A 20,739-nucleotide genomic window follows, 5' to 3' on the forward strand; every position below is an offset into this window, starting at 1 on the left:
AGCCACATTTAGAGACTGATGTCCCCTACCAGGAAATGTGATGAAACAGCAACTGGTGAATGAGCGGGCACCGGCGGCCGACACGGCATTTACACAGGGCCATCCCCTTCTCAGGGGCTTCATGGACCCTAGTAATAAGTCCTGGTTTCTAAGGGGCCCATTTACTGTGGATTGTATATACAATGCGATCTGGGCGGGATCTTTGCGACCAGGATCACATTGCAACATGCAGTCCCACCGGCAGTATGTACTACTGAGCAAGGGGGTCTGTGCATTCACGATCAGCGCTGTAGGGGGGGGCATAAGAGATTGCAACAGGAATTGGAGATTCCGGCTTCAGTCCCTTCTACATACATTCCGGGGGTACTTAATATTTGTGGCTGACCCCAAAACTGGTGTTTTCAGGGAATTAGCCCCAAATATTAAATGATCAATGAGGTGAAATGATTAAATACAGGAATTAGTACAATAACATACATACACAGACATGGTCTGATTAACAAGTCGCAATGCTATGGTCTGGTCCCGGGACTTTTCTAATGCTCTGATTGGCTACAGGTTGGTTGAGTCCTGTGATTATTCTAATGCTCTGATTGGCTACAGGTTAGTTGAGTCCCGTGATTATTCTAATGCTCTGATTGGCTACAGGGTGGTTGAGTCCTGTGACTGTGCTAATGCTTTGATTGGCTACACACTGGTTGGGGAAAAGACTGCTAGAAGGGAGGTTAATGCGGGGTACACACCAGGACGACCCGCTCACGATGCCGCGGGGGGCACGACCCGCTCACGATTTGCACTGTGAGCGGGTCCGATCTGATGGAGGCCCGCATTCTGGAGTATGGTCCTTATTCAGATCCTACCTGCTGCAGGTAGGATCTGAATAACGACCGACCCGCGGGACCGCGCATCGGATTGGTATCGGTCCACACCAGGACAGAAAAGGGCCCAATCACCACACAATCTACATCCAATCGGTCGGCATTGGATCTAGATTGATGGGATCGGACCCTTGTCGTCCTGGTGTGTACCCAGCATTAGGTATAGGAGGGTAGGGGGATAGGGTCATGCATCTTACAGAGCCTCTGTGGTCTTGTAGCACTCTGAAACAGGTGTCGGGGGGTCAGAGTTGCCGGAGGTCTTGAATTTAATGCGAAAATGGCCATATTTTGAAAGCGTTAATCCTTTATAAGGCAAAAATCAACCTGGTATTTCCCTATAAAGGTTTGTCGCTTTAAAACAGAAATCCCGCATCTCTGGCAACTCAGACCCTATTACATTTACCCCCCATCTCTGTCTGCACCTACAGCACTCCCACTACACGGAACAGTTCGAAGCACGCACGTGGTTGCCCGCATTTGCGTTCTCCCACCGTGCGCGTATGCTTGATCGGCGCCAGTATGATGAAATCAATGAGATGCATTCGCAAATCCTCTTGTATCCAACTCGAAATCAAGCTCAATGAGTCCCGATTGCATAAGGGACAGGAATTTGCAGGAAGAATTGCCCCAAAACCCCCATTTCAGTCCAGCTCTTCCGGAATCCGTTTATATTTTACACAGCTTCAATAAAATCCCTATTTTTCCTCTGATTTGAGGGACAAAGATCTCCCCGCTGTTTCCAAGAGCTTCTGCAGCAGCAGCAGCAGAAGATGCTTCAGTGATGGGCAGCAGAGCCTGCGAGTGGAATGGGGAGGAGGGGGCACTGCACACACAGGAGTACCTCCTCCTCCTCCTCCAGGGCACCGCAGCTGAATGTACAAGAGAGTTGGGAGCTTGAAGCCTGGAGGATCATGTCATCCTGTGCAGGGGATTCCTGGACCAGGATCTGAAGCTGCTCCTCACAGCCTGGGACACTGAGGGTCTCCTCTCAGCAGGGCTTGCACCATGGATTGCCAGGTTGATACTCACATGGGGAAAGACAAGACCTCAATCATGAGGAAGAGGGCTGCCCTGCTGCGGAAGGGTTGCAGCTTTGAGATACAGAGGTAGGTGCTACAATGCCACCACTGTCCCTATGCACCCACCCTGCCTGTACCTGGGCATTGCAGACATTGCCACAGTGCCAGCTGCTGCCATAATAGCCACAACTTGCATTGTTCTGTATTGGGGGCTGCTGCCTGTGCAGATCTAGGGGGGATCACCAGGTGCCTGCAGAGGGTTAACAGGACTGCACAGTGATGCGGGGTGCAGTGGGGGTTACATGTATTGTAGCAGAACTCCTACCAGGGGCAGCTTCATATACTGGGCAGCAGGAAGGGGGGGATCAGAGTGTGCTGCAAGGAGAACACAGCCACCCACACAGGCACAAAGTTACAGAAAGCTGCCTGGATTCCCAGTCTGTTGCACAGCTGTGGCTGACATTACTGGAGTCCTATGCCAGGGTGCGAGTTCTGTGTCATGTGCTGTAACAATGTGCTCTGCATGTGTGGGTGCAGAGCCTCTAGTGCCGGCTGTAGGAGGCTCTGCAGAAATGGCATTTGCTGGTCCTGTTATTATACTGACCTGGTCCCCATTCTAATAGGCATCTATCTTCTACACCAAGAATGCCCCTATTCCCAGGGGTGGCTAACATCAGACCCCCATCCATCATGTACCCTATACTCTGCTGCTGGGCTTCCCGCTTCATAATCTATAATTGCTGTCACCTGGGTTGGACTCGTTAATTGATGAGAAAGGAGTTTCAGCCCAGGTGATGGCAATCATTGATTACATGGTTCCAGGAGCAGAACATAGGTTACCTAATGGATGGACTCGGGGGGTGTCAATGTTGGTTCTCCAGTGCTTCCCAGTGTGATCTCGGTTCTGATATCAGGATAGTCTATACAAGCTGGATAACAGTCCCATGTGAATCTCAGGGTATATTTATCCATCCTTTTAATGTCATTTTTGTGATTGAGGTGGATGAGGATTCAGCTTTGGAAATAAGGGGGAAGACCGCGCAGGTTGTAACATGACCTTGGACAAGTTTTTGCTTATTCAGTGTCAGTCAGTGTTATTTGATTGACAGCTGCTGGTATAATTGGGTGCTGCATCACTGGAAACACTGTGTCGTTCTTATTATTGCTAACAATATATTTCATGCACACCTGTCATCTGCAGCCGCAAATCCTCTTACATACGTGTCCCCTGATGCCATTAACGCCACACAGGGAACCGCTTCTGCTGGAGAGGGAGCGATAAATTAAAATCGTCCTAGATATTCTCACGCTGAAAAAAAATAATAAAAAAAATTAGTCTGCCATTGCCATATTGACTCCAGTGCTCCTCGCGGTGACCAGGGAGCACAGAAATCGCCTATTCTCATTACCTTGTTTAGCAGAGCTTTTCTCAGTGACTGCTGGGGGAGGAGCTTGGTTAACATGTGTGTCTGCATTGCATGCCCATCCTCGTTACCTGGTTTAGCAGAGCTCCTCTCAGTGATTGCTGGAAGAGGAGGAGCTTGGTGATCATATGTATATTCAGGACATACCCATCCTCATTACTTCGTGTAGCAGAGCTCCTCTCGGTGACAGCAGGAAGAGGAGGAGCTTGGTGATCATATGTGTGTGCATGGCATGGCCATCCTCATTGCCTTGTGTTAGAGATGGACATCGGAAGCCCACCATCAAATGATGGCTGGGCTTCCGCCATCAAATTTTTCGAGGCAAATTCGATAACAAAAATATTCATGCTTGGCGCATGCGCAAAAAAAAATTCCCTTTTTTGCACATGCGCAACCAGTCATGTTCAGAAGCGTGACGTGATCATTGTAACACGAATGATTACCATTGGTGGCAAACAGCAGAATGCCGCCATCGAATGGCAAAACCGCTACCATCGAAACAAAAACATCAATGGTATTGAAACATTGTGATGCGAGGTCCACCCCAACCTTGTGTAGCAGAGCCCCTCTCAGGGCCTACTGGAGGAGGAGGAGCTTGGTAATCATATGTGTGTATGTGCATGGCATTCCCATCCTCAATACCTTGTGTAGGGGAGCCTCTCTCAGTGCCTGCTGGAGGAGGAGGAGCCTGGTGATCGTATCTGTGTGTGCATAGCATGCCCAATGCCCATCCTCATTACCTTGTGTAGCAGAGCTTCTCTCAGTTCCTTCTGGAGGAGGAGCCTGGTGATCGTATTTTTGTGTGCATGGCATGCCCATCCTCATGTGTAGGGGAGTCTCTCTAGGGGCCTTATTTTGGTTCATTCTTTCTGACAAAATCCTTCTTAGATGGACAAAACCATGTGCACTGCAGGGGGGGCAGATGTAACATGTGCAGAGAGAATTAGATTTGGGTGAGTAATTTTGTTTCTGTGCAGGGAAAATACTGACTGCTTTATTTTTACACTGCAATATAGATCTCACTTTGAAGTAAAACCCCACCTAAATCTAATTCTCTCTGCACAAGTAACATCTGCCCCACCTGCAGTGCACATGGTTTTGCCCATCTAAGAAGGATTTTGTCAGAAAGAATGAACCAAAATAAGGCCCTAGGTGCCTGCTGGAGGAGGAGGAGCTTGGTAATCGTATGTGCATGGCATTCCCATCCTCATTACCTTGTGTAGCAGAGCTTCTATCAGTGCCTGCTGGGGGAGGAGCTTGGTGATCGTATATGTGTGCATGGCATGCCCATCCTCATGTGTAGGGGAGTCTCTCTAGGTGCCTGCTGGAGGAGGAGGAGCTTGGTGATCGTATATGTGTGCATGGCATGTCCATCCTCATTGCCTTGTGTACTAGTATAGCTTAGCTCCTCTCTGTGATTGCAGGAAGAGGAACACTGACTATGGTAACGTATGTGCATGACACTCCCCTCATTACCTTTCTGCAGTGGAGACCCTCTGGTGACTATAGGCCTGTTTCAGAGGTGGATGCAGTTGTGTGAACGGCCATTAGGAGCCATTAATGCAACACAGTTGACGTAGTGGTTAGCATTGCTGCCTCACAGCACTGAGGTCTTGAGTTTAATTCCCACCATAGCACTACCTTTGTAGAGTTTGTATGTTCTCCACATGTTTGCATGGTATCTCTTAGAGCAGGGGTGGCCAAACTTTTTGCGACGAGGGCCAGATTTGGTGAGGTGAAAATGTGTGGGGGCCGACCATTCAGCCTGACATTCTTTGAATCATTAATCACATCAGAATGGTCCCCCACTATGCTCCCATTCACTTTATGTCCCCCTGCGTGCCCCCATTCACTGTATATCCCTCAGCCTGCCCCTTCAATGTATATTCCCCTGCCTGCCCCCATTCGCTGTATGTCCTCCACTCTGCCCCCTTCACATTATATTCCCCTGCCTGACCATCCTCTGTATGTCCCCGGCCTGCCCCTCCTTCATTGTATGCCCCCATTCACTGTATGTTCCCCACTTTGCACCCATTCACTCTGTCCTGTAGCTTGCCCCCCCTTCTCCTCACTGCTGCAGACAGCAAGGTAAAGGCACGCTCGCCGGGACCCTACCTTTAGTGTTCTGTGCTTCTGAAGCTCCGCCTGCTTCTGGATGGACACTTGAAATGATGGCACGGGCCGCAATTGGCCCCCGGGCCGGACTTTCGACATGCCTGTCTTAGGGTATTCCAGTTTCCTACACTCCATATACATATTGGCTAGTTAATTGGTTTCCAGCAAACCCTAGTGTGTATATAGCATACACACAATATAGGGCCTGATTCATCTCTGTAGGCATACGCAGGCGCCCTTTCCGGGCTACGGACTTGCTGATCATGGCAAGTGCCTTTTCACATGCACAGTGCGGTCGTGGCACATGTGCAGCCTGACGATAATCTCTCAGTTGTCTGAGGCCATCGACGTCGTGTGCAAGCATTAATTAGGCTCCTAAATTGTAAGCACTAATAGGGCAGAGGCTGACGTGAGTTATTGAAATGATCCCTGTACCGCCCTGCTGAATATGTGTGCGCTATATAAATAACTGGCAGTAACTGTATACTTTACATTCTATCTATATACTAGTTACCAGCCTGTCTGAATGACAGAACAACATAACAGTGATGCCAGCGCCGAACAGAGCAATGGTTAAATTGCTCCCTCGGGCGCCATCTAGTGTCCGAAGCGCAAAACAATTGAATCCCTCGTAGAGGTGAGGAGCACATTAGCCTTTTATTTTACAGGATATATATTCAGTTTGCACTCTCTATGTCACCTGTCATAAGACGAGCTTTCCTTGTTGTCACGCTGTAAAGGATTCATTTGCAGGCCGGTCAGTCGCCTGGCTGACAGCACAGGGTCGGAGGATCACTGTGTCTGTATACGCCTATTACTTATATAGGTATATGATAACATTTGTAGCAGTTGGAACCTTCGCCGTATCTGCCTCTGTTTCTATGGATCTATTAGGACAAAAACGTAACCGGACATATTTTTAGTGCATTTTAGGGAACAACTTATAGATGTCAGACCAATGTCTTCGTACTGGGGCCTGATTCAGTGTTGACTGCAATGCAGATGATCACGTGTTTGAGCTGATTCTGTTTTGCTGCTGTCCTTGCTTGGAAATACCTAAAGGCTCCTACGGTGCATGCGCTACACAGAGGCCCTTATTCTGGTTGACTCACAAGGCAGCAAATTCGCAGCCTTGCGAGTCCGCCGAATGCCGGTCCGCCTGCCCTTCCCCTCCCGCATGCCCAGTTCGTTCGCAAGGGTTGTGTTCCCTTGGGCGTGACTATCCGCTGCCGCCCCAAACCCCCACCCACAGAACAGTCTGTTCGCCTTGGACGCACACACCTAGCATATGCACAGCATTGGTCTCCCCTGCGAAGGCACGGGGGATGCAAGTTAAGAATAACCCCCACTGTGTCCACACAGAGGCGCTGTTGTGATTGAGACGCACGGTACCAGAGATGTCTTGGAGGAGTGCTGAGCGCTCCTGGGCGGTGATTGGCAGGTGGCTTAGCGCACACACAGTGATAGTTTATGGTTGGGAGTGTTATGGGCGCACAGACTGAAGTGGTTGCGCGCACGGGCGCTCAGCTACTCACCTGGGTGCCATAGACGGACAGAGAAACTGCACCTGTTGCAGCTGGTGGAAGTTTCGATGGTGGTATCTAAAGATAAGAGGTATTTCAGCGTCTACGGCAGGGGTCGTGGAACTTTTTTAGCTTTTACCCCAAATTACATTTAGATACGCCAACGCTACCTCCTTGATTTGAAAGGAAGGAAATCATATAATTGTAATACACAGGAGGGGTTATTCTGGTTGGCTCGCTCGGAAGAAAATTTGCACCCTTGTGAGTCTACCAGAACCCGCCCTGGGAATTTTACATAAACATCCATTCGCAGGCCGGGGGGAAACTCCCACGTCTTTCGATAGTCGTTGAACGGGAGGAGGAACTGGGTGGGCAGCTGACATCCGGTGCTGTCAGCTGCCCGTCCCCGGCGCCCACGTCAACCGGCGATTCCCATGGGAACACCCAGCGTTTTCATGGAAACGCCTATGAAACGCTGAGTGTTCCCATGGGCGGGTACCCCGGCCCACCGCCCGCAATGTTGATGCGCATAAGCTTGCATGTGAGTGAATGGACCCGTACCCCCAGAAATGGATGCTATATCCTGCTAGTACGGTACACTGCCTGGCAGCAATTGATGATGATGATGGTTACTAGTGTTCATTCTAGCACCCACTATCTTTGAAGACCTATGCAGTTCCTCTTCCCTGCCTGGGGTGTCACTGTCTGCTGTAGTGCTTCTAGCACAGTGTGGAATGTATATCGGCACTGATCTGAAAACCAGACCTGTGCTAGAATCACCACAGCAGACAGCGACACCCCAGGCAGGGAAGAGGAACTGCATGGGTTTTCAAAGATAGCGGGTGCTAGAATGAACACTGTGTGTGGTACAAAATTCATACCACACTGCCATACCTGGTAACTATCATCATGGGCTGCCAGGCTGTGTGTGGTATCGCCATTGATAATGTGACGTCCAGGTAACTATTAGTGTCAGTATTACAAGATGGTATAGTGACAGTCATCCAATTCTTTTCCCTAGACTAGATATGATATACCCTGACAGGAGCAAAGAATATAACCAAAGAAACTCTGCGCCGCAGCAGCCACAGTACAGACTGCGCGCTGCCGAGATGGCGCAGCAACTAGTCGACTCTACTGAAGAAGCGGGCGGACTAAAAGGCGGGGCCTGGGGTGTCAGGCAGGGAAGCATGTTATACACAAGGCCCTGACGCACTGCACTACCCTGGGGGTAATGAATCGACCTGTGCAGGTTGACAGGTTCAGAAAGTTGACACAAGCATTAGGTCGATAGTCAAAAGGTCAACCCTATTTTTGAGTTGACATGTGCCGACAGACGGTATTTCATGCCCGACTATCCACTACGGCGTGGCGGGAGAATGTAATTGTGTGCTGTGCACAGCGAGGCACCGCGCCCGACGCATGGCCAGCGCAGCGGGGACACAGTACACTTAGAGGGTGTACATGTCAACTATGTCGACATTCGGGCCCCAAAAATTGTGAAGAATGAATGTTGCTTGTGTCGACCTTTTGATTTTGTCGACCGTAGCCATGTCGACCTATTTCAGTGGTCGACCCAATGTATGTTGACCTAAATACAGTGAACCCTATAACCCATACCATGTGAGTATAGGTCCCGGGTCAGGTATATGCACAGGAAATAAGCTGTGTGGGTATAATGATCTATACTCGGCTCGCTCCTTTAACTCCGATATCATCAGTTGTTTTGTTCTAGCCACAAATTGCCCCTAATTAATAGAAGCACTTAGGATGAGCCTGTTGGATTTATATAGTAATAAGGCGCTCTGGCCCCCGGGAATCAGTTATGCATGGTACGGGTTAGGCGCTGCAGGCGGTGTGGGAAGCGATGTCTCCTCTGCAGTGTGCCTTTTATACAATCGATGCTGCTCTGTGTGTGTGGCAGGAGGGGAGTGTTGTGCGGAGTTATCGGACCAGCGAGCCGTGGAATCTCATTTTCTATCACTGGGAGGAGAAGCGTCTCCCCTAATTCAGCAGATGTACTAAGCCTTTGCAGAGTAATCATGTGGAGAGAGATAAAATACCAACCAATGAGCTATTTGCTGTCATTTTTTCAAATCCTGCCTGTAACATTTCAGTAAGGAGCTAATTGGCTGCTACTTTATCTCTTTATACTTAATGACTCTCTAAAGCGAATTAATGTTTTGTTACAGGCTGGTTTTGAAAAATTACAATGAGGAGCTTTAGAGAGTGAATAAGTAGAGAGAGAGATACAATACCAGCCAATAAACTTCTAACTGTCATGCTACAGACTGGTTTGAGAAATGACAGTGAGTAGCTGATTGGTTGGTACTTTATCTCTCCCCGCTTGATCGCTCTCCAAGGCTGGGATCAAGTGGAAATTATTGGCTTTTTACTTTATCTCTTTCTACTTAATCACTCTCTAAAGTAAAATCAGCGTAACCAATGAAACGCTTTCAATTTATTCTTTAAATGGTACTATTAAATGCTAGCAGCTGATCAGTTGCTATTGGTTACTGCACCTTTTCTGCACCAGTTTTCAGACATCCTCATAGCCAGATCAGGAAGCGGGAAGAACCTGAGTTGGATTAAACTGCAGTGGTGCTGGGCTACAGTGCTCTGATTGGTAGTTGTTCATCATGTGGTCTATTAGCAAGACATTTTGGTAGTTGTAGTTCAGCTGTATTTTAAATGTGAATCTCTAGTGACATCATACATGATACATGTGCATGATGTTTGCTGGTATATGTCTATATAGTGGCAACATACACAAAACAATTGCTGGTATATGTTTGTGTATATGGCTCTATGTACTAAGCCTTGGAGAAAGGTTGAGTGGATGGAAATAAAATACCAGCCAACCAGCTCCCAACTGTCACTTTTTGAACCCATCCTGTAACGTGACTGCTAGAGGCTGCTTAACTGGTGTTTTTTTATTCTATATATATTTAAAGCTGTCCAGTGATAGAAATGATGTCATCACATTTGCATGCAATGACAGTTGGTCTGACCACTGACTCCTCCCACCAGTGTCAGTGATGTCACTGTATTATAGAATATATATTGGTAATATACATTAATATAGTGGGAATATAAATGAATACTGCATATATAGTTTAGATCAGGCTTTCGCAACCACGGTCCTCAAGGCACACCAACAGTGCAGGTTTTGTAGATATCCAGGCTTGAGCACAGGTGACTTAATTAGTACCTGAGTGATTCTGATTAAACCATCTGTGCTGAAGCCTGGATACCGATATCACTAAAACCTGCACTGTTGGTGTGCCTTGAGGACCGTGGTTGGGAAAGCCTGGATTAGATAGTGGTTGTGTACATGATACCAGGTACGTGAATTGTTTATGTGACCTCCGGTATCCTGTTTGATTCTGCTCAGTGACAGCATTAAGTATAGATCTTGCGCTGCCAGATTTCCATTATATTGATCCTATGCAGCCCTATAACCTACTGCGAAGACGTGCCACTTCTACTTCTTGGGGTCTATCAGAGAGAATTGATTCTGGCAGTGTGGGGAGTGTTGTCTGTTGCTCAAATCGTTGCAGCCGATATGATCATGTTCGTATAGATCATGTTCCGGCAGTTCTCTGCAGGTGCCATATTGTAACTCTCGCCGGCAGACTCATCTAAACAACAGTCAAATAAGGACTATTTTTTTTTAGAATTTATCCCAGAGACAAGTTAAATTGTTTTAACTGATAGAAAGCCTGATGAATCTCTTCCCTGGTGCTATGTTCAGAGGGTGGGATGCAGCAATGTTTAACCCCTTCCTGACAGAGCCAGTTTTTGCGTTCCTGACAGAGCCCTTTTTTTCAAATCTGACATGTCTCACTTAAGTGGGGATAACTTTTTTTTGCTTTTACTTATCCCAGTGATTTTGAGATTGTTTTTTCGTGACACATTGTACTTCAAGTTAGTGGTAAATTTGGGTCGATGCAGTCTGTGTTTTTTTGTGAAAAATACCAAAATGTCGTAAAAAAATGGAAAATTTAGCAATTTGCAAAATGTTAAATTTTCTGCTTGTGAGACAAATAATCATACCACTCAAAATAGTTAATAACTAACAAAGACCATATGTCTACTTTATGTTGACATCATTATTTCAACTTCCTTTTAATTTTTTGGGACACTAGGAGGCTTACAATATGAATAGCAAATTCTCAAATTTTCAAGAAAATTTCAAACACTGATTTTTTTAGGGAACAGTTCAGTTCTGATGTGACTTTGAGGGACTTGTATGTGAGACACCCCCATAAATGATGCCATTTCAAAAACTGCACCCCTCACAGTATTCAAAACAGCATTTTGGAAGTTTGTTAACCCTTTAGGTGTTTCACAGGAATTAAAACAAAGTGTAGGTGAAATTTCAAAATTTCTTTTTTTTTTGCAGATTTGCAATTTTAATACATTTTTCTAAGGAACACAGTACATTTTACTAGAGAAATGTGACTGAAAATTGATTCCCCCAATTCTTTTGTTTTCATAAATATCCTATATGTGGCCCTAGTGTGCACGGTGACCAAACCACAGGCTTCATAATAGAAGGAGCACCTACTTGATTTTGGAGCCTCCTTTTTATGAGATTATTTTTTAGGCACCATGTAGGTTTCTAGGCACCATAAGATGCTAAAAGTTAGGAACCCCCCCACAAGTGACCCCATTTTGCAAACTACACCCCTCAGGGAATTCATCTAGGGGTATAGTGTACATTTCAAACCCCCAGGGGTTTCACCAATTGTGGTACAACTGGGCAGTGAAAATGAAAAATTATTTTTTTTACACAAAAATGCAGTTCTGGCTCCAAATTTGTCATTTTCAGAAGGTATGAAGGAGACAAAGCACCCCAAAATCTGTGCCCCAATTTCTCCCGAGTACGGCAATGCCTCACATGTGACCAAAAAATACCAGTTGGGTGCATGGCAGGACTCAGAAGGGAAGGAGTGATTTTTGGATTTTGCAGCTCAGATTCTGGTGGAATTTTGGTGGGTGCTATGTCGCATTAGCAAGACCCCCAAAGCACCAATACAGTGGAACCCCCCCACAAGTGACCCCATTTTGCAAACTACACCCCTCAGGGAATTCATCTAGGGGTATAGTGTACATTTCAAACCCCCAGGGGTTTCACCAATTTTGATACAAGTGGGCAGTGAAAATGAAAAATTAAATTTTTTTACACAAAAATGCAGTTCTGGCTCCAAATTTGTCATTTTCAGAAGGTATGAAGGAGACAAAGCACCCCAAAATCTGTGCCCCAATTTCTCCCGAGTACGGCAATGCCTCACATGTGACCAAAAAATACCAGTTGGGTGCATGGCAGGACTCAGAAGGGAAGGAGTGATTTTTGGATTTTGCAGCACAGATTCTGGTGGAATGAATGGTGGGTGCTATGTCGCATTAGCAAGACCCCCCCAAGCACCAATACAGTGGAACCCCCCCACAAGTGACCCCATTTTGCAAACTACACCCCTCAGGGAATTCATCTAGGGGTATAGTGTACATTTCAAACCCCCAGGGGTTTCACCAATTTTGATACAAGTGGGCAGTGAAAATGAAAAATTACATTTTTTACACAAAAATGCAGTTCTGGCTCAAAATTTTTCATTTTCAGAAGGTATGAAGGAGAAAAAGCACCCCAAAATCTGTGCCCCAATTTCTCCCGAGTACGGCAATGCCTCACATGTGACCAAAAAATACCAGTTGGGTGCATGGCAGGACTCAGAAGGGAAGGAGTGATTTTTGGATTTTGCAGCACAGATTCTGGTGTAATGAATGGTGGGTGCTATGTTGCACCAATACAGTGGAACCCCCCCACAAGTGACCCCATTTTGCAAACTACACCCCTCAGGGAATTCATCTAGGGGTATAGTGTACATTTCAAACCCCCAGGGGTTTCACCAATTTTGATACAAGTGGGCAGTGAAAATGAAAAATTACATTTTTTTACACAAAAATGCAGTTCTGGCTCAAAATTTTTCATTTTCAGAAGGTATGAAGGAGAAAAAGCACCCCAAAATCTGTGCCCCAATTTCTCCCGAGTACGGCAATGCCTCACATGTGACCAAAAAATACCAGTTGGGTGCATGGCAGGACTCAGAAGGGAAGGAGTGATTTTTGGATTTTGCAGCACAGATTCTGGTGTAATGAATGGTGGGTGCTATGTTGCACCAATACAGTGGAACCCCCCCACAAGTGACCCCATTTTGCAAACTACACCCCTCAGGGAATTCATCTAGGGGTATAGTGTACATTTCAAACCCCCAGGGGTTTCACCAATTTTGATACAAGTGGGCAGTGAAAATGAAAAATTACATTTTTTTACACAAAAATGCAGTTCTGGCTCAAAATTTTTCATTTTCAGAAGGTATGAAGGAGAAAAAGCACCCCAAAATCTGTGCCCCAATTTCTCCCGAGTACGGCAATGCCTCATGTGTGACCAAAAAGTTGCAGGACTCAGAAGGGAAGGAGTGATATTTGGATTTTGCAGCACAAATTCTGGTGGAATGATGGTGGGTGCTATGTCGCATTAGCAAGACCCCCAAAGCACCAATACAGTGGAACCCCCCACAAGTGACCCCATTTTGCAAACTACACCCCTCAGGGAATTCATCTAGGGGTATAGTGTACATTTCAAACCCCCATGGGTTTCACCAATTTTGATACAAGTGGGCAGTGAAAATGAAAAATTACATTTTTTTACACAAAAATGCAGTTCTGGCTCAAAATTTTTCATTTTCAGAAGGTATGAAGGAGAAAAAGCACCCCAAAATCTGTGCCCCAATTTCTCCCGAGTACGGCAATGCCTCACATGTGACCAAAAAATACCAGTTGGGTGCATGGCAGGACTCAGAAGGGAAGGAGTGATTTTTGGATTTTGCGGCTCAGATTATGGTGGAATGAATGGTGGGTGGTATGTGGCATTAGCAAGACCCCCGAAGCACGGTGAAATTATGAACCTAATAATCCATAGATGTGTGGTATATTTTAAAACACTCCTTTATACATAGGCCGGGTTTGTCGGGGCAAGTGTCACACTGGAAAATAGTTTGCTTTCTTATTCCCTTTTTATAGCAAACTTTGCACCTTTTTTGTGTCCTGCCCTTTTTTCCAGTGGAGGGGATTTCATCAGGAAAATGCTGCCCTGGTACAATACGGGGGCCAGTACTAGAAGTACTGGGGCCCTCAGCCTGCTGGTTCCCAAATATTAGGCCCTTTATGACTTCCTCTTGAAAGTGCATAAATGTCCCCCTCTGGCCGGTAGAACGGAATAGCACGTAAGCGTTATACAGTGCCATCTGGATGATATACACGGCCAGCTTCTTGTACCAGATTTTTGTTTTCCGCAGGGCACTGTACGGCTTCAGTACCTGATCTGAAAGATCCACTCCGCCCATGTACCTATTGTAATCCAGGATACAATTAGGTTTTGAGGTGTGGGTACTGGTACCTCGTACAGGGACGGAGGTGGTACTGTCTCCGTGAATTGTTGTCAGTATAAGGACATCCCTCTTGTCCTTATATTTGACCAACAACATATTTTCGGTGCATATTCCCCTGCTTTCACCCCTTCTCATTACTTGGGCAATGTGCGTTTTTGGGAGGCCTCTTTGGTTCTTGCGCACAGTACCGCAAGCTGCTGTACCTCTTGAACCAAGGGCCTTAAACAGGGGGATGCTGGTGTAAAAGTTATCCACATAGAGGTGATAACCTTTATCCAGGAAGGGGTGCACTAAATCCCAGACAATTTTTCCACTAACACCTACGAGGGAGGGGGGGCATTCTGGCGGTTCAATTCTTGAATCCTTCCCTTCATATACCCTAAACCTGTGGGTGTACCCTGAGGTGCTTTCACACAACTTATACATTTTTATGCCATACCTTGCCCTCTTACTGGGAAGGTACTGGCGGAATTTAACCCTTCCTTTAAAATGTATAAGGGACTCGTCTATGCAAATGAATTTATCTGGGATGTACATGTCTTCAAATTTGGCACTGAAATGATCAATGACCGGCCTGACTTTGAATAGCCGGTCAAAGGTGGGATCATCTCTGGGTGGGCACTGTGCATTATCGTTGTAATGCAAAAATTTAAGGATCGTCTCAAATCGAGCCCGGGGCATGGCCATACGATAAAATGGGGTGCTGTACAGAACATCTGTACTCCAATATTGCCTAATTTCTGGCTTTTTTACTATGCCCATATGAAACACCAGACCCCAAAACGTCATCATCTCTACTGCATCTACAGGGGTCCACCTAGCAAATGATGACGTGGGGTTTTGAGCAATAAACTGCTGGGCATATAAATTAGTTTGGTCCACCATTAAATTTATAAAATCATCAGAGAAAAATAATTTGAAAGTCAATTTCTCTGAGACCTGTGGAATCAAATTGGATTCCTGGCATGGCCAAAAACTCAGGAACCTGGGGCTCAAAATTGTCTGGTGGTGGGGTCCATACCAGATCAATTATTGGGGGGGGGGTCTCAGCTGCTCTACGGGGGCGTCTTTGAGGGGGTCCCTCATCACCAGAGGAGGAAGAGGAGCTTAAGGCGAATCCTTCAAATTCCCCGCTTGCATCACTGGCTGTGTCAGAGTCAGAAGCAAGCAGGGCATATGCCTCCTCCGCTGAATACATTCTTCTGGATGACTGGGATGACATTTGGGATGACATTTGGGATGCCATTTTTATTTTTGTGTTACTGGTAGTGAAATGTTTCAACACGTGTATAGTGTAGGGGGGGGTACAAACTTTATTTCAACCCGGGGGGTATGTAGTGTGTAGTGTGTATGTAGTGTGCAGAAAAAAAAAAATACTTTATACAAAAAAAAAATATGGAGGGGTTAAAAAAAAAAAAAAATTGAAGGGGTTAAAAAAAAAAAATTGAAGGGGTTAAAAAAAAAAAAAAAAAGGTCCTGCGCCAAAAATTGAGCACAGATGTTGGTCAGTAACGTCCGTCACTGAACAGCGCTGAAAGGCAACAGGAATTTGATCAAAAAAAAATAAAAAATAGATCAACCCTGTGCCGAAAAAGATGATCAGTGATGTACGTCACTGATCCGCGCACAGCGGCCACAGGACACCCACAAAATCACAGTGTGTGTAAAAAAAAAATTAAAAAAAGACCCCACAGCACACACACAAAAAAAAAAAGGTGATCAGTGATGCGACACTGATTACCAGTGAGGGGCAGCAGGTGCAACTGACAGTGCAACTGGCAGGTATATATATATATAAAAAAAAAAAAAAAACCTCTGCACCCCTAAAAAGTTGCTGATCACCTCAGATATAGTGATCAGCACAAAAGGCGGGGGCAGCAGACACAAAATTTAGCACTCTCTATCACTCTCTGTCGCTATCTCTCTCTATCTCTCTATCTCTCTATCTCTCACTATCTAACACTCTATGACACTGCAGCAGCAGCAGTGACAGGTATATATATATATATAAAAATACCCTGCGCCCCCAAAAAGTTGCTGATCAGTTAATTTATACTGATCAGCACAAAAGGGGGGGCAGCAGTCAGTTATACAAAAAATATATAGCACAATCTGTCACTATCTCTATCTCTCTCTCTCTATCTCTCTCTATCTCTCTCTATCTATCTATAACTATCACACTGCAGCAGCTCAAAATATAGCACTCTCTGTCACTAGGCCTCTCTATCTCTCTCTCTCTATATCTCTCTATCTCTCTCTATCTCTCTCTCTATAACTATATCACACTGCAGCAGCACAAAATACAGCACTCTCTGACACTATCTGACACTATCTCTCTCTATCTAACTAACGCTATTACACTGCAGCAGCACAAGTTCACAGGAAGTCACAAGTAACAGGATCCAGGAAGCATCCAGCACACTACAAGCACAGATGAAGCAGCCAAGATATTTGCAAGGATCAGGTAAGTATTTTGCAAGGTTCTGGTCAGTATATCGCGGCAGATTGGCACGGTGACCGCACTGCACGCAATTCCAGACCGGAATGGCGTCTGCAGTGCAGTCACCGTTAGTTTAAACCCCCCTCCATGGCTGTGATTGGTCCGTCGGTCCGACGGACCAATCACGGCCTTTGCGGGCGGGGTGAGGTGGGGTGACACCAGTGTCACCCTTACACCCCGCGGTGATTGGTGCTGTACTTTACAGCACCAATCACCTCCGATCGCGTGTCACCGGCGAACGTTATTCGCCGGTGACACAGAAAACGCTGTAATTGGCTGTTCACACTGAACAGCCAATCACAGCGATCGCCGACGGGGGGGCGGCATCGCAGCCCCCCCTGGGCATGCACGGACATGTCTGCTGTCAGGGACAGCAGACATGTTGAAACTGTCACCGCGTCTATAGACGCGGTGACAGTTAAATGCCATGACGTACATTTACGCCATGTGTCGGGAAGTACTTCCCGACCATGACGTAAATGTACGTCAATTGTCGGGAAGGGGTTAAAAAGATGTCAAACCTCCGAAAATGATGTTTTTTGGGGAGGTTTGGCCATGCTTTGCATATGTTCCAATCCCGATCTGGTGGGAAACACCTTTTTCAGATTGGCGTCACCCTATAGAAGCCTATAGGCCTCTTATTCAGTCACTGGACACATGTACAGATAGGGGTCCAGATGTACAAAGCTTGAAAAGTTATAAAATGGAGAGTGATCAACAGCCAGCCAATTAGCTCCTACCTGCCATGTCACAGACTGTGTTTGAAATATGTCAGGCAGGAGCTGATTGGTTGGTTGTTTATCACTTTTGAAGCTGAGTGCATCTGGCCCAGGAAGTCCTATCATCACAAAGGATGTCACTTACCGCAAGAGCCGTCCTCTGCCAAAGTCTTCACGTACGTATCGCTTTCAGACAGGGCCAGATTATCCAAGGAGTGACAGCAGCGGTCATCCCTGGGCCCCCACACATTAGGGGCCCCCTCAGACTGCTTTATAAATCGGAGCAGGGACAGGCAGCACACTCTCAGTGGGACCGGAAGACATGCTTGCCTACCGTCCCGGAATGGCCGGTAGGCTCCCGAAAATCGGGTCCCCCTCCCGGCCCCCAGGGAAGGTGGGCAAGTCTCCCGCATGCCCCCGGAGCCCCACTCCCCCTGGAGCCACTGGAAAGAAATGCCGAAATTCGCGGGTCCGTGGGACGCAAATCTTGTAATTTCAGCCCCGCCCCCTACTTGCTGGCCCGCAAATCGCAGCTTTTGCATGGATTGGGGGCGAGGCTTTCAGTCATCAGCACTGTCCCCCCCCCCCCCGACCAGGAGATCCCCCTGTCCTCTACGGGCTTCTCCCGGAGAGTAGGCCATCGTTGCCTTGGCCATCGATGGTTGCCATCGATGGCAAAAGTGCAACTGTCCATCGATAGTGTAGAAATATTCAATGGATGACCAACAATGTTTTTACATATTGATGGTCATCCATTTTCTTTGATTGGTCTGTGGGCCAATCAAAATGCGGGGGCGGGGCTGTGCGGATGCCGGGGGCGGAGCTATGATCCATGTCTCGGCACCTTGGGGGAAAAAACGAAACTATTTGTTTAAGGTTGACTTTGATGGTGGGAAACCATCTGGTTCTCCCACATCGATGGCAAAACTATTTAACATTGGCCATAACCATCGATGATTTCTAATCATCGAGGATCGATGCCCATCCCTACCAGAGAAAAAAGTTGGCAAGTATGCCGGAAGGGCTCTCTTCCAGCATTTGCCCTGCTGCCAATCCTTGCTGATCGGTCCGCACAACAGGACCCCTGTCCCAGCGGCTGCAGACAATAGCAGCCACTGGGGAAGTGTAAATTAACCTCCCTGAGCCCCCTGTGTACCTGGGCTTTAAAAATAGGATGGTAGCGATGTTCTGATGGTCGCAATGTCCCCCATCATATGCGATAATTATATTTGCGGTAGCCGGCGGTAAGGGGTGCGGATGTAGAGCATCCCCGCCTTAATCAGAACCTGCTTTCAGACCCTGCCTTTGTGCCATTAGTATTGTTTCCTTTTGTGGAGTTTTTTTTTTTTTTGTGGTATTTATGTTAAAACCTCCCACGTTTTAGACATATGGTATGCATTGTACAGATGACTTGTGCAACTTTGAGGTATCATGTGACTTTTTACGACTATCACATGACCATAGACAAGTATCATGTGACAATAAACAAGTATCGCATAACTATATACTGTAGAAGTATAATGTGCATTTCTGGCTTAACTTTGACTGGGGTTTCCATTAATGCAGGTGCATTAGTAAAGATTATTTTTTAATGGGAAGTCTTGTCCCCGCTCCTCTGCCTACTGTCTAGAAGTCCCATTAACTCTCGGACGTCTGGGTTGTAAAATGCGCTCAGCTGGGATTTCCTCGACTTTAATAGTATCATGAGAAACGAGATTTCTCTGGCTCCAGTGTTCTCCTAGTAGAGGAGTCAGTGGAGTTTTTCTCTGTGATTTCCTTCCCCGATCATCATTATAGTGGTATTTTATCTCTGAGGCAAGTCGCACGGTCCCATAATGGGGGTCTCGCTAATTTGGAATGGTATAGGTAAATCCTTGTTACCTTCCCCAATTGGTTCCTTCCCGTCAGTGAGTCTGCATTCCACTTCGAGCAGTATTGCAAAAGGAATCAGAATCAACTTTATTGGCCATGTATACATGTGTACACTAGGAATTTTTTGTGGACAACGCAGCAGCACCGGTATGAGTATTCTTGTCTTCCGATAATCACTCAGTTGCGTGACCATCGGCATTGTATACAAACATGAACTAGGCCCTATATATGAATAGACAGATTGAGTCTGACCTTTTCATTAGGACACGTCCTATAAAAGCGAACTGGTTGAACGCTTGCAATATCAACATTAGCCAGTTTTGGTGGCTAACGTTTAAAGTTTGCACACTTGATATATTTCTGGCCAAAATGGCCGCCTTGATAGCTGATCGGCTTTTGTTATGTTGGTCGGGATTTTTATGTTGGCGAGGATTTCCAAAAATGTTCCCTGTACAAAGCTGCCGGCTGGGGGTTCCGCCTGGTTAACAGTTGTTTTTGGAGCATTTATCGAGAAGTACACAAGGAGAACCATTGGCCATTATACCGGGAGGAAGATAAGGGGACCACAAACACTGCTCCTTTATTAATATTTGATTAATGCTCTTTCCTAATCTCTTGCTCTTTGGAGTAGCGTGGAAGGTAAATACTAACACAAAACCTGCATAACCTTGAAATGTAACTCTACAAACATTTATCCGTAGATACGCGCAAAAGACAGCAAATAGGTTCTGCAATTAGTTTACTCTAAACACTGTTTCTTCAAATAGGGGTGTGGGGAAATGTCTACAGTGTGTCAGAGGGGGGTTTCCAAATTTATTCCAAAATCTCCCACTCTGCAGCACATTCGAGTATGGGAGTCTGGGGGAGCGGTAACAGTCCTAAAAATTGGTCCTTTAATACACTGGACACTGTGTGGAATACAATATTAAAATGTATCAGTAGATGGCCTATAGTATAGGCTGTTTCAAACATTTAAATAAGATAAGTGGTCAGGAAAAGGTTAAATATATCATAATAAATAAATAAATACACAAACAGGATAGAACCATTACTGCTCACAATCTCCCACTTCATGGGAAGGCTCCTGTCTCTTCCTCCTGACAGCTGCTCTCTGGTCCATTGTGATGTTTGAGGGCTCAGATCCACACATACAGTAAATGTGGTAGAAGAAGCTGGTACACTGGGCATGTGCAGCAGCTCTGCTCTGCCCCTTACACTGCATGATGTGGTGGCAGCTC

The 20,739-nt window shown here is 46.3% G+C and overlaps 1 protein-coding gene across 2 annotated transcripts in view; it reads left to right on the forward strand.

The window, feature by feature from the left end:
* Window positions 1-1,751: 1,751 nt before the first annotated feature.
* The window catches only part of GARNL3 (GTPase activating Rap/RanGAP domain like 3), a 203,782-nt gene continuing 184,794 nt past the window's right edge, over window positions 1,752-20,739 (forward strand). For both annotated transcript variants that reach the window (XM_083158543.1, XM_083158544.1), the window contains exon 1: window positions 1,752-1,984. In XM_083158543.1, the coding sequence (XP_083014669.1) occupies window positions 1,884-1,984 (101 nt within the window). In that variant the 5' untranslated portion in view covers window positions 1,752-1,883. The remainder of the gene's footprint in view (window positions 1,985-20,739) is intronic.

This window comes from Crinia signifera, chromosome 9, assembly GCF_055691185.1.
Source record: "Crinia signifera chromosome 9, ASM5569118v1, whole genome shotgun sequence".
Classification (NCBI taxonomy): Eukaryota; Metazoa; Chordata; class Amphibia; order Anura; family Myobatrachidae; genus Crinia; species Crinia signifera.